Below are 13,808 nucleotides of genomic sequence, written 5' to 3'. Positions count from 1 at the left end.
AAATGCACCCCAATTCCTCAAATATATTATAGTTTACGAAAGTTTCCACTTGACCTGGCAGTGTTGACAAAAAGTATGATTTTTACCGAGTATTCCGAAATGACTCTCTTGAACGCTCTGTAACTTTTGTTAAAAGCAAGTTAGCACAATACTGTCTTCGAGAGAGTTGTTAAGGACATTGAGGGCTATACTTCTACGGTGTTAGTTTCATAAAATAATAAAACATGATTTTTGCAATTTCAAAAACGTGAAAATGCAAGTTTCCCCATAGTAATTTCCATACAAATTTCATTCGCTTTGCGCCAATCGTGAGCTTAACCAATCGCTCCCAAATTTTGAGAGGTTGTTTGGGACCCTAAAAGGGACCCAAAAAATGTGTTGCTGAAGAAACCAATTTTCGATTCCACCCTAGTGTGCATGCCTGGCACGAACACTCAAAGCGTGTTCTAGCGTGTTGCTCGTACTGACTCAGAGCAAGGGTGAGGCTTACACCTACAGGGCAGTGCGTGTTCGTCGGGAACCTGGTGCATAAGATCGGTCTAGGCCCGTTCTTACACTGAAAACTGCGAATTGCGATGAGTTTGAGCTAAAGTGTTTGATTTTCCCGGCCTGTATCGTGTTTAATCACTAAGTCGAAAGGCATGTGCCGTCATCAACCAGTCTGAACTGTTGATTTTATCAAATACCACAACAGAACCGAGCGCGCTCAGTAGTAAGTTATTATTGCATCAGTCATCGACGACGACCAGCTTGAACACAACTCGGACGCGTTCGATCGCTGTGTATACTATCTTATCGAATTTTTTAGTTTAGTTCAGCATGGACACCGTGAATCTACTTCTAAAATTGGGGTAAGATGATAGAATTAGTTTGAAAGTTCTTGATTCGTTACAAACAATTGTGCAGCTATCAACCAGGTGGTGACTCACCGCTCGACGCAGCCACCCTCGGCGGTGGTATTTCACAACCCGGCTATCGCGCGCTAATCCAATGGCTCACGGCGGAAATTCGCAGGTACGGCGAGTTGGACGACGAGTCCGTATGCAGCGTGGACGACGAGGTTTGCTTTCGGTGGGAACTGTCGTCGTTTCTGAAGGAGCTGGGCTGTCCGTACGGTGCGTTGATGGACGTCCCGCTGACGGAGCGCTTTCGAGAGGGTGGGGACGCGCGCATGTTGGTGGAGTATTTGGTTGGTGAGTGCGCGGCGTTGGCGATGGTGAGGCGGCAGCGGGATCAAGAGGAGCGGCGGTTTCAGGTGTCGGTGCTTGAGCCGTGTACGGAGGGTGATCTGTTGAACATTTGTGGAGCGTTGGGGTTGAGTGTGGAGAACCTTCGAGCGGATAACATCTTCAATGAGATCAACCAGCGGCTGAATGATGAACCGCTTATCGGCGGTCCGGTGTTCCGACCGGAAGTGAACCTGACCGCCGGCCAATGGGTTAGGCTTGAGCGAACGCAGGCCGAACTGCTGGCGGAGTACTCGCTGCGGCAGCAGATGATGCTCAAGCGGGTTGACCTCACGATGGCCGCCTTTCAGTGGAAGGGGAAGGATGGACCGGCGGTTGCTCAGACGTACCGGAAGTGGCGCCGCCACTTGGTAGATTTGATTGAGAGCTTTTCCACGGCGGATATTTCGACACTGCTTGCGGCGGACGAGGAGGTGCTGCGCCAGGAACGGGTCAGTTCGACGCGGTTGAAGGGAACCGGGAAGAATGCGTTCCAGGGTTATTTGACGGTGAGGCAGGTTGTTTTTTGTGGGGTTGTTCCGTGTTGAAATAACTGTTTTGTTTCAGCTTCCAACAGGTGGCGGAGTGGTCAAAATCGACGAGAAGCCAGCGATGCCGAACTGGTCCTCGCGAGAGGAAGGACAGGAGAGTGAAAACCTTCGGCGTAAGCCGAAGAAGCCGGTTGAAGGTGATGGCGAGGTCAAGATTTCCAAGAAAACCAAGGAGAAGAACCTCAAGAACTGTGATATTATCTCTGGATTGAAAGAGTAAAGAATTGTTTGATAAAAAAGAATCAAATTTATTTAGTCTTACATGTCTTCAACGCTGTACTTGTACGCCTCCTCCTCAACGGCCTTCTTCTTGCTCGTCATTTCGAACCACTTCTTCTCGAACCCGTTCGAGCGGTCCACGCCGTCCCAGCGATACCCGGGCCGAATGCCGAACCGATTGTCTGGAAACGAGCCCTTGTACTGCGGCTTCTGAGGTCGCCCTTCGGCCCGGTCCTTTTCCTTCTTCTTGCTCCGGATGTAATCCAGCATCGGATCCCCGATTCGTTCCTGCTGCTTCAGGTGCTCGTCCAGATCCTGATCGTCAGCGTAACGCGCCAACGGCTTCGCCATCTCGTGGGCGGCCTCCTCCAGCTGTGCCTTGTAATCCTCGACCTGCTTCACACCCTTTCCCCACCTCGTGTACTTTTCCTTCTTCTTCTCGTCCCGCTTGCGCTTCTCAAACTCCTGCCGCAGCTCCTCCTCGACGTCCTCGCGCTTCCGGCGCTTCTCCCGAACCACCGTCTTGGCGTACCTCCCAGAAACCTCCTCCGACATCTGCGCAAACAGCTCGTCCTCTCGGCGACGAGACTTTTCGTTCTCAACCTTCAGATCGCGCGCGTTCTGCAACCCCGCCCGTTTGCCATCCAACGTGAGAGTCATCTTCCGCCCGGACGGCCCCGCCTCCGGACTATCCGCACGTTCCCGCTTAATCCGACGTGGAGGAGATTGATCCGAGTCGCGGCGACGATTCGGTTTCCTTGGCGGACTTTCGTCCGAATCCGGAGGTTCCTGTTTGATTCGAACCTGCGGGATCTCGCGACCTCGTCGCGGTGGACTCTCGTCGGAATCGCGACGTTCCTGCTTGATCTTCACCTGATCGTGGCGTCTTCTCGGCGGACTTGCGTCGGAATCCCGTCGCCGATTGCTTCGAGACTTTCTCGGAGGACTCTGGTCCGAGTCGTGTCCTCTCCGCGAACCTTTGGACGGCTCATCCCAGTGCTTGTCGCGCTTCCTTGGAGGACTTGGATCCGAATCCGAATACCGCTTCCTCGCCGGACTCTTGCTCTTCCTTCTCGGAGGACTCTCATCCGAGCTGTACTTTCTTCTCTCCTTACGAGCGTCCCGTTTGTCACGTTCCTTGTCCTTCCTCCTCGGAGGACTCGCATCCGAATCCTCGTACCGCTTCCTCACCGGACTACGATCCGCCCTCTCCTTCCTTCTCGGAGGACTCTCGTCCGAATTTTTCCTCCCTCTCGAAACCGGACTCTTCCCCCTTCTAGGAGGACTCGCGTCCGAGTCCCTTCTCCCACCACCCTGCCTCGACCCCGAGGGAACGCCCCACCTGTCCTCGCCGGGATCCGCCGCCAGCTTCTTCCACTTGCTGCTGCCAAAGTCTTCCTTGGCCTTCAGCTCCGCCGGCCGATCGTCGATTACACCGACAATCTGCGGCGCCTCGTCGCCCAACCCGTACAGCTCGGACTCGTCCTGGATGGGCTGTTCGAGGCCGAAGCCGCCCGGATCGTCGGCGTCGATGATTTTGACGCTGGAAAGGTAAAACAAAGTTAGAAATTTTCCGCGGTCAAGAATTTTAAGCTCGCGGGACTTACTTGGCCTTCCCAACCGCATTTTTGTCCTTTTTCTTCTTCTTTTTCTTTTTGTCCTTGTCGTTGGAGAGGTAACGCTTGAGGTACTCTTTCTGGTTAATCTTTGTGGTGGTCATTTCACTTTTCAATAAAACTAGAAAGTTAAATTCTAAGCTAACAACTTTCTAATCGTTTGATTCTGCGAACCATTTGCGTGTTTGTTGTTGATGTTGGCGCGTTTGTCAAACTTTATCGGCGAAATATTTCACCGCTGATGTACACTGTAACGCGGAAAATCGCACTTTACGATTTGTTGAGTTCAACTACGATTACACTTTTTTGTGTAATCGTAGCGTAATATTAATAATTTCGAGAAAAATTAGAATCCTGCGCTCCAATTAATCGCCGCAGAAAGATATCGTCGCAATGGAAAAGTATAGATGAGAGAGTAGAGTAGGCTTAGAAAAAATCAAACTGAAGTTGTCTGTCAATTTAAGAAAATCGTGATAATGCGCTCTGTACAGGTAATTTTAGTAGAATTACTAAATTCAACAATTTTTCTAAAGTATTTTTTGTAGAAATGGCGACAGCGGCCACGACTTCGTCCGGAATGGCCGGGAAGATGACGTTGGCTGGACAGTGGCGTGTGGACGAAGCAGTTGTTGAAGCGACGGAGTTGTCGGTGCGGAAATGCGACGGCTACCCCGGGACCTGCTGTGGGCAGCGTGCTACCCGTACTATGTCGTTTCCAAGTCATGTGTAGAGTCAAGTGTCGAGGATGTCGGAACCCGCATTGGGTCAATGGTAGGAAGGTGAGTAATAACTATTTTTTCAAGAAGTTCTTTAAAACATCTCATTTTTTCAGGTCCGCCTCACATTCCAGAGCTGCAGAAGAAATCAACCTGCACAACGCAATGGTCAGCGAGGCACTCTCCATAGCCACGACCACCGTACTGGCGTTCTAATCCACCAGCGACGTAAACCCGGTAGTTGGTTCCGGGCCGGGAGGTGGCCAAAATTTACAAAAAAAAATACAATTTCAATGTGATTTGAACTGTAAACAATTTTTAAACGAAATAGAAGAACAAACTGACTATAGTTTATTACTTAAAGAACCGCGTGCGTGGATAATTTTATTAGAAAAAGTCAAGTGTTTCATCTCGAGCTGAGATTCGAGCATCTCGCTTATACAATTTGTAATGGCCTTGAGACTATTTTTTTTAAAGGTTTGGCTCGCATTTTTAATTTTTCGAAATTCTCTGGCTGGCTGAAGATTACGAAGAATTCAACTACCTACACCAAAAAACTTAACAGAAAGCTTATAAGCTATTATCTATAGATTAACTTTAATTCCTGAACCGACCCAGTTGAAGATTGCAAAAGACGGATTTTCTCCAGCAGCTATAACGTCGTGAAGGACCAGGACATCGCGCAGATCAACCGGATGTGACCCATTTAACGGAGTGCAATTGCCTTCTTCACGCAGAAACCTAACTGTCTTAAATCTGGGAAGAGGCACCATGTCAAACCACACAAATTCGAATTAATAGGATATTATTAAGAGCAAGTAGAAGAATTTAAAATAATATTTATATTTTCCGTAAAAATCACTTGCTGCCTGCAATAAACCCACTCAAAACGCAAAATGATACATTTGATCGCGAAAATCAACAAGATTGCTACGATGAATTCAAAAAACTATTGCGCTCGTATCTTTGAGACCCCTACAAGATAATCACCAAAACTGATATTTTCTCAATACGCGCAATAATTGGGTACTAAAGCCCTATGTAAATTTTTATGTACAACGATAAAAAATACGATTAAAAACAATTTCTGATCACTTTTTTTCATTTTAATGCAAATTTTTTTTTTGACAAGACAACATTTTTTCGACGGATCAACTATGGTCCCCTTGGAACGAGCTGTCAAGTAGGAACTTTTCTGTCAAGAAGGACCGCGAGGTTAATTTTTCAAAATTGATTTAAAAATCCATTTTAAACTCTTTGTGGTCGTACAAAGGGTCATTGTACTTAGAAAAATAAGCTTTATCGCTGTAAACAATAATATTAGCAATCTAAGCTTCATTTTAGGACCCAATTGTATTCAAAAATTACATATGAAAAAATCGTAAGTTATTTAAATATTTTTGTATTTTGTAATTTCAAAATTACTGTATCTCCAAGCCGTTGCATCACGCGTTGCATCGTATCAAAAAAAAAAAGTGGTCAAAGACAAACTTGTAGGAAATTAGACGGGCTTTCTGAAACAAATGCACTGAAAGAAAAATATTGTTTAAAACTTTTAAAAATAAATATAAAATCAAGCCTAGAATCAAGCACATTTTTCTGAAATTAAAACTGTAGTATTAAATGTTGTTTATTCTTGCTATAAAAGGTTTCTTTTCCAATTAAAAGTAAAACACTTTTACCGATACAAAGATTTTGTTCCATAAATGCATGGTAGTATCAAAAACTTTCCAACTTTTAAATTGAAAAGTTTGAATTTTCTACGAATATTCACCAACGCGAACTTTTAATCCAACGAACGATTTTTTTAAATTCAGAGTATTTTTTCTTTGTGTGTACGTCGTTGAATTTTCACCTGATCCTCTCCATATAAAAAGACACAACGTAGGGAACTTCGGGAACGACGAAATTCCTCTTACCTGTTTTCCCTACAAAATTGTCATTGCTTTAAAGCCATTCCTTCCCCTGTTGTCAGTTTAAAAGCTGGAAAAATTCATTCCAATTCGACGCTAGTCACCAAATAAGTTTTTATTCCACAGATGGTTTGTTTTGATTGCAAGAAAGAGCTTGAGAAAGAGTGAGCAAGAAGTTTGCTTTTCTTCATTCCTCTCTTTCACACTGCAACTGATTTGCCAGATAAATGGGAAAAATACATCAGTGTTGCCAGCAGCAGCGTCAAATCAGCTGGATTTCGGCTTCTACCAGAGCAGTTGTTTTAGAGCTAAATTGTTCTAATCTTAGCTGTTTTATGACTATTCTGCTTTTCAATGCTGACAAACAGCTTACTTATGACTTTTCTTAGTGCTGAATGGTTACTTGGGAATCTAAGCTTCATTTTAGGACTCAATTGCTCTAATTCGAATGCTCGCTAATTCGAACATATGTATTCGAATTAAAAAACACTCAAGCGTCAAAATCAGTTGTCAAACTGATGTTGACATTTTAACACCATTGTTCGACAATTTTTGAACATGTGGTTTCAAGCTATTGACAGCTGTCAGTCGTTCCAATTAGCGAATTTGGATTCGCTCAATTCAATATCCCGCTTTTTCATATTTTTTTTTTTAGTTCAGGTTCTTCAACCATAAAAATGGTTATATGAGTTGAACACCCTTACCAAAAATCATGATTTTTTGAATTCCAAATCCCACTTTTCATACGATTTTTTGAGTTCAGGTACTACAACCATAAAAATGGTTTTATGGGTTGAACTGAAAAATTCGTTTGAAAAGTGGGATTTGGAACTCAAAAAGTCATGATTTTTGGTAAAGCGGTATACGCACTTCGCAGCGGCAGCGCAAGCAAGTCAGAGAGGGTGAAGAAAAGCCCCAAGAAATCGCTCCCTCTCCTTTGTTCTGCTGTTCGTAAAGCTGTTTCTTGACCCCTTTCCTTCCGATCTCCATACTAGCCTTAAGGGTGAACTGAAAAATTCGTATGAAAAGTGGGATATTGAACTCAGAAAATTATGATTTTTGGTCAGGGTGTAGAATGCAGTTCCATGTGTGTGTGTGTGTGTCCAATCCAATACCCACTAACCGGTAGCGATATTATGGGAAAGAATAATTTGTATCAGACTTTGTATATGCCGAATGCTGATACAACTTATCTCAGTCCCGGGTGCTATAGCCATTGCGCTGCTTCCAGCGACCCGTTTCAGAATGACAGAGCTCCTAGCGGTCCAATTCCGAGGTCGCTGGGCATTGTTCGGCCCCGCCTAAACATAGAAGCAAGCATCTGAAGGAAACTCGATCTATATTTAGACTTCCGATCCCCTCAGGCAAATCAGGGACCAGCGCGTATTTAATATGAGATGATAACATCCCAAGTAACCATCCAGCACTAAAAGAAATCATAAATTAGTTGGTGAACGGCATGCACCAGCTAATCAGCTATAAAACAGCTAAGGTGATAGCAAATCAGCTCTAAAACAACTGCTCTAATAAAAGCTGGAATAGAGCTGATTTAAAGCAAACGCTGGCAACACTGTTCTGATTTTTCTTTGAAAATCTTGCACCACTGTTAGAATTTTGGGAGCAAGTGCGAGAGTGAGCGAGAAGAAAAACAAAATGATGCACAACTCTCGCTCGCTCGTTCGTAATTTCATCAACATGGCAATAAAAATCAAAACCGGGAAAAGTTGCAGCATTTTCTGCCAATTTCGTAAGTTTTACACAAAATGCACAGTTTTACATAAAACATTAATAAACAAATAACTTTCAGGAAGCAGGAAATCAAGAATTGGAACTTCAAAGTGGGATCTACGCTGAGGGAATATCATTCATTCTTTGGACATTGGCTGGAAAGGTGTTTTAAAAATTAACAATTTCTAAGCTGATTCATCCGACTTTGGAAGCGGTCATGGCGTGGTCGTGGTGCTCCTGCTGCAGGTTCAAGATAAAGTGTTCTGAACAGCTTGGATAACTGTGCAATACTTGAATACAATTCATGAATAAATGTGTTTGAGCCTGATCAAATTGTTTAATGTTCTTATCTCTCAAAGAAACATAATTACTCATGGCTTCGAGTGACACAAATTTAGACAAAGACTTTGCTATCATGATTACGAGAGTTACTTATGATAAGTAGCAGTAATTGAAACAGTCCAATCGCAACGTTTGAACATTCCCCAAACAGGCGTGACGACACGGGCGCAGGAACCATCAGTAAACCACTTCTGGAATCTGGCATCACATCCCCAACAAAGCAAGTTCAATCAAATAAATCAGCTTCTCCGCTCGGTCAGCTGAGTCGGTAACATGGTAAACAAACTAAAAATAGAATTGAGAGAAGAGTGTGAGAGAGCAATATTTTTGCCTCTCTCAACTTTGTTGACATTTTGCAGGGGTGGAACAACAACAGTAGGGGCCAGCTGGAAATCAGAAATATAAAGTCCAAAATTAGCTGCAAATCAGCTGCAAAAGCGCTTTTCATGCAGATGTCAAAACTCTTTAGCATTAGCTCGCAGCTGTAAAAGCGCTTTTAGTGCTGAACAGTGCTTTGTTTTAGTGCTGTTTGGTTACTTGGGATGTTTCAACACTACGGATCAATTCACTGCTAGAGTGTAAACCTTCTGATGGCCGACTGCTTAGCGCCCCAAACCACCAATCCAGAGGTGTGAGTTCGAATCCCACCTGATTCGTTTTCGTTTTTGTTCATATTCAAAGTTCAAATTACTGATTCCAAATTTCAAAGGTACCGACTGGGATTTGATCCCTGAATCTTCTGCTGGTGAGGCAGAAGCCGTAACCATTAAGCTACGGAGCCGGTCAGGGTGTAGAATGCAGTTCCATTCACACAAACAACTATGGTAGAAAAGTATCTACCGCGATCATTTTTTGACAGTTCAACGCCAACGAATTATTTCACTTATTTCAATTTATATCGCCCTTTGCTGAGTTCGTTTTCGCACCTCCCCATACGATTTTTTCAGTTCAACTACGATTACACTTTTTTGTGTAATCGCAGTCGAACTGAAAAAATCGTATGAAAAAGTGCGAAAACGAACTCAGCAAAGTGCGATTTTCAGTTACAGTGTTCAAGAAAATTTACCGCGGTTAACCAAAATGCAACTTGGAGGGCTTTTGTTAATTTGATTTGGTTAACCGCGGTGGATTTTCTTGAAATAATAAGACTTTCTAGGCCCAGTGAAAAAAATATAATTTAACACAAAAATGACGAACTCCTCGTCACAGTGTCCTGATGCAAACAATAATCGAGCTGTAGCTGTCACAGCCCTGCGCAGTATGTTGGCTGACATATCGGGCAGCCAGTCACAAAAACCAGCTAGAAGTCGCCGGACAAAAAACTTTTACTACACCCTTACCAAAAATCATGACTTTTTGAGTTCCAAATCCCACTTTTCATACGATTTTTTCAGTTCAACCCATATAACCATTTTTATGGTTGTAGTACCTGAACTCAAAAAATCGTATGAAAAGTGGGATTTGGAACTCAAAAAATCATGATTTTTGGTAAGGGTGTAGAAAGAGATAGGAAACCTGATGCAAAAAAAACGTCCAGCTGTCATGTAGACATACTTTGTGTTGGTAAATTTGTGACTAGAAAGCCTTATTCGAACTGTCAAAAATCCACCAAAGCATCTACTGCGCGTATTCCCGAAAAAGACACGCGGCATACCAGCCTCGAAACGACGCGTCGCACTTACGGCAAATGCGCGCTGTCAAATCCAATACTGTGCGTTTTGTTTTTGTTGATCTTCTTCTTCGAATTGCATGGCATTGTTGCCGGGAATGTTTTTTATTGCACCAAAAGTGCAGAAAATCGCTGGCAACAGTGTCTGCGGCACATTCTGAAATGCCGCGCGGCGTGTACTTTCGAGAGAAACGGACAATACCGCATTGATCGCACAAAAATCTGTGGTAGAAAAGTATCCACCGGTAGATGCTTTGGTGGATTTTTGACAGTTCGAATTATTTCAAGAAAATCCACCGCGGTTAACCAAATCAAATTAACAAAAGCCCTTGGGTCTTTCCGCATTGGCGTGCATTGTACCTGCATGCAACACTGGAAACATTTCAAACGATAAAAAACGACCATCGAAACGTCAAAAGCCATCCAGAAACGATCAAATCATCCTTCATCGCGGCTCGGACCGAAGCTGGTCGCACGTGTTTTGGTTCCTCGCACGAAAAGTAGCTTGTGGCGTGGTGCGAGACGCTGAGAAATTAAATTGGTTTTTACGGTGAAAATAGCCGTATTTTCGTGAAATTCCCAGTCGGGAACTTTTGTTCGAGTGCGCCGGCACCGTTTGTGAGATTATAAACACACAGAACCATCATGGGTAAACCAGGTAAGTTGGTCCTTTTAGTCAGGCAGGCCAGCAATGGCGAACGAAATTTGAAAAGCGTGGTGTTGAGCTTTATTAGTTGGAATTTGATTTGTTATACTTACAATTGGAGTGACTTTTTGTAACTTTTCATCCAAACAACTCTGGAAAGTTATCGAAATATTAAATTCCTCAAAATTCCACCACTCAAGCCACCGCATTGTTGACTCAACTCTAACCTCACTTTTCCGGGTGTTGTTTACTTTTCGCAGGATTCTCTCCCCGAGGAGGTGGCGGAGGACGCGGCGGGCCAGGAGGGCGAGGAGGCCGTGGGGGTGGTGGCGGTAGGGGAGGATTCGGCGGGGGCGGACGAGGTGGTCCGGGAGGTCGCGGAGGATTCGGGGGCCGTGGAGGCGGCGGCGGTCGTGGTGGACCAGGAGGGCGGGGTCGTGGAGGCGGTGGCCGTGGGGGTGGCGGACGCGGAGGCGGTGCCAAGGGAGGTGGCTTCAAGGGGGGAAAGACCGTCGTCATCGAGCCACATCGTCACGAGGGCATCTTCATTGCCCGTGGCAAGGAGGACGCGCTGGTCACGCTGAATCTGGTTCCCGGATCGGAGGTGTACGGCGAGAAGCGGATCTCGGTTGAGGTGAGGGAAGAGTGGTCACTTAGCTTAAGTTGAGCTTTTCATGATGAACCGCACAGGGGTATTGAATTGGCAGAAATGTGGCCAACGGTCGGGCGTCTTCCGGCAGCCAGGAGCCTGAGGCACACTGCTGTCGGGGCGCTCCGGCTGTATAACTTGCCGTCTGATCAAAAGCCAATCAATTGCTTTGTTAGATTCTAACTACTTCGGAACTAAACCAACTTCCTTCTCTTTCAGACTGACGGCGAGAAGAACGAGTACCGCGTGTGGAACCCGTTCCGGTCGAAGCTGGCCGCGGCCGTCCTTGGCGGAGTGGACAAAATTCACATGCCTCCGGGCTCGAAGGTACTGTACCTGGGAGCGGCTTCCGGCACGACCGTTTCGCACGTGTCGGACGTGGTCGGGCCCGAGGGACTCGTGTACGCCGTCGAATTCTCACACCGATCGGGCCGCGACTTGATAAACGTGGCCAAGAAGCGAACCAACATCATCCCGATCATCGAAGACGCGCGACACCCGCACAAGTACCGGATGCTGGTCGGACTGGTGGACACCATCTTCGCCGATGTGGCCCAGCCCGATCAGGCGCGTATCGTGGCCCTGAATGCGCACCAGTTCCTGCGGAACGGTGGCCACTTTGTGATTTCCATCAAGGCGTCCTGCATCGACTCGACGGCCGTTCCGGAGGCGGTCTTTGCGGCGGAGGTCAAAAAGCTCCAGTCGGAGAAGCTCAAGCCGCAGGAACAGATCACACTCGAACCGTACGAACGAGACCACGCGGTCGTCGTTGGAATCTACCGGGCGGCACCAAAGGCCGGGGCGTAAACTCAGACGGCATTTGCTTCTTCTTCTACTTTCTAGTTGTTAAGTCGTATAATTTTCCTCTTTTTAACACGTTCAATAATAGGGTTCGCGCCGCGGCCGGAACCCGCCTTGGTCGCAACAGAATTGCAAAAACAAAATAGAGTTTATAAATACTACCTTTAATGTGACATAAACAAGTAATAAAATACAAACTTATTACAAAACGATTTATTTCTTCTCCTTCTTCACCACCTTCTCCTCATCATCATCCTCCTCCCCCAACGGATCGTGCAGCGCCCGGGACAGCTCCATCCAATCGAGCGCCTTCTCCAGCGGGTCATTCTTCGTCGGAATCTTGTCGTAGTTCCAGTAGGTAAACTGCTTGAACGCTCCCGCGAAGCTAAAGTTGCGATCCTCGTCCGCGGACAGTGGCCGCTTCGTTTCCTGGAACATGACGGCGGTGTAACCGGCCGGTAGGTTAAACTCCTTGCCGCGCAGCGGAAAGCCTCGCAAGGCGTTCGTTAGAGCTGAAAGAAAAACTCAATAATTTCCACGAATTAAGATTAGTTTAGTCGCGACTCACTTTTGCCCTCCGATTCGTCGGTGTAGGATTCGAAAAATTGCGCCACATTGGCCGGTCCGTCGCCCCGGATCGTGGCCGGAATGTAGTGGACCTTAGGCGGGGTCTCCAAGCATTGCTGGACGTCCGATTGTTTTAGTTTGAGGTTGATGGCCATCGTGGGGTTTTAGTAACAGTTGGTAATCACTAAATTTTTAAATTGTTTCTAAATTTTATTAAGTTTTGTTGATAAACTTGCTGTTTACGTTTAAAAGAAGTGCGCGCAAAAATATTGTACACTTTAAAGGAAAATTACTCAGAAATGTTTAAATTCTGTAACAACTTTTCAATAGGGCGAAACCCTCAGATGTAAACAAACTGAGTTTTTGTCAGAATCATAAGGAATTTAAGAATTTAAGAATTTAAGAATTTAAGAATTTATAAGAATTTAAGAATTTAAGAATTTAAGAATTTAAGAATTTAAGAATTTAAGAATTTAAGAATTTAAGAATTTAAGAATTTAAGAATTTAAGAATTTAAGAATTTAAGAATTTAAGAATTTAAGAATTTAAGAATTTAAGAATTTAAGAATTTAAGAATTTAAGAATTTAAGAAGTTAAGAATTTAAGAGTTTAAGAAGAATCTTCAGAATTTCAGTATTTTTATTTCTTCCTTTTTGATTTTTTTAGATCTTTAATTTTTGTACCCATTAGTTTTAAAACTCTTAAATTTTTGATTTTGTTTTTTAAGCATTTTGAAATTTGAATATTGTAATCTTTTTAATTGTTCCTCCCAAGATGCGCATGCACACGTGGACTCTAGTTATCTAAGCCCGATCTCACGCACACTAGCTTACCATTTGTTTTTGCTGGCGGGTACAAGTTTTAATTTAAAAACCCTTCGTGTACGTGCACGTAATACATGCGCATGATGGCCTATCTACAATCACTTAGCTTAGAACATCTAAGTAATGTAGTTACTTAAGAAAGTCTGCAACTTACGTTCGTCATCCACAATCAACTTAGAAAACTTGCTGGGCTGATATACGTTGCTATGCAGTTGTTTGTTTACCTTTGATATGGAAACGTCAACTTACCGTAGATTTTGAAATTTTCCAAACCAAACGTCAGTTTCTAATTTGATTACTTTTCCATTGTAGAAACTCAGATTCATTTCCATTGATTCAAA

General features: G+C 44.5%; 3 protein-coding genes and 1 long non-coding RNA gene across 4 annotated transcripts; 2 read left to right on the top strand and 2 right to left on the bottom strand.

Annotated features, from left to right (window-relative positions):
* The first annotated feature begins 706 nt into the window (after window positions 1-706).
* Window positions 707-12,288, top strand: LOC6036623. Its single transcript, XM_001846599.2, has 8 exons — window positions 707-851; window positions 907-1,735; window positions 1,794-1,993; window positions 2,212-2,947; window positions 2,994-3,547; window positions 10,619-10,638; window positions 10,887-11,260; window positions 11,495-12,288. Exons 1-8 carry the CDS (start codon window positions 820-822, stop codon window positions 12,080-12,082), a joined length of 3,333 nt encoding a protein of 1,110 aa, XP_001846651.2. The 5' UTR covers window positions 707-819; the 3' UTR covers window positions 12,083-12,288.
* On the bottom strand, window positions 2,002-3,828 carry LOC6036624 (BUD13 homolog). The gene is made up of 2 exons (XM_001846600.2): window positions 3,604-3,828; window positions 2,002-3,539 (listed from the first exon to the last, which is right to left on the bottom strand). The coding sequence occupies exons 1-2, from the start codon at window positions 3,714-3,716 to the stop codon at window positions 2,036-2,038; spliced, it is 1,617 nt and encodes a 538-aa protein (XP_001846652.1). The 5' UTR covers window positions 3,717-3,828; the 3' UTR covers window positions 2,002-2,035.
* On the top strand, window positions 7,813-8,302 carry LOC119767266. Its single transcript, XR_005277426.1, has 2 exons — window positions 7,813-7,988; window positions 8,049-8,302. It is a non-coding gene; the product is annotated as an uncharacterized LOC119767266 (long non-coding RNA).
* Window positions 12,220-12,926, bottom strand: LOC6036622. Its single transcript, XM_038255518.1, has 2 exons — window positions 12,645-12,926; window positions 12,220-12,588 (listed from the first exon to the last, which is right to left on the bottom strand). The coding sequence occupies exons 1-2, from the start codon at window positions 12,796-12,798 to the stop codon at window positions 12,290-12,292; spliced, it is 453 nt and encodes a 150-aa protein (XP_038111446.1). The 5' UTR covers window positions 12,799-12,926; the 3' UTR covers window positions 12,220-12,289.
* Window positions 12,927-13,808: the final 882 nt, after the last annotated feature.

This window comes from Culex quinquefasciatus, chromosome 2 (assembly GCF_015732765.1).
Source record: "Culex quinquefasciatus strain JHB chromosome 2, VPISU_Cqui_1.0_pri_paternal, whole genome shotgun sequence".
NCBI lineage: Eukaryota > Metazoa > Arthropoda > Insecta > Diptera > Culicidae > Culex > Culex quinquefasciatus.
Note: the sequence above shows the minus strand (reverse complement) of the source record. Positions and strands in the feature narration are given on the sequence as shown.

Coding starts and splice junctions, on each gene's coding strand:
- LOC6036623 (XM_001846599.2), top strand. CDS start 820: ATGGACACCGTGAATCTACTTCTAAAATTGGG. Junction 2,948..2,993: donor GACTTTCTCGGAGGACTCTG/GTCCGAGTCGTG, acceptor GGCTCATCCCAG/TGCTTGTCGCGCTTCCTTGG. Junction 11,261..11,494: donor AGAAGCGGATCTCGGTTGAG/GTGAGGGAAGAG, acceptor CTTCTCTTTCAG/ACTGACGGCGAGAAGAACGA.
- LOC6036624 (XM_001846600.2), bottom strand. CDS start 3,716: ATGACCACCACAAAGATTAACCAGAAAGAGTACCTCAAGCGTTACCTC. Junction 3,540..3,603: donor AATGCGGTTGGGAAGGCCAA/GTAAGTCCCGCG, acceptor TTACCTTTCCAG/CGTCAAAATCATCGACGCCG.
- LOC6036622 (XM_038255518.1), bottom strand. CDS start 12,798: ATGGCCATCAACCTCAAACTAAAACAATCGGACGTCCAGCAATGCTTG. Junction 12,589..12,644: donor CGACGAATCGGAGGGCAAAA/GTGAGTCGCGAC, acceptor TTTTTCTTTCAG/CTCTAACGAACGCCTTGCGA.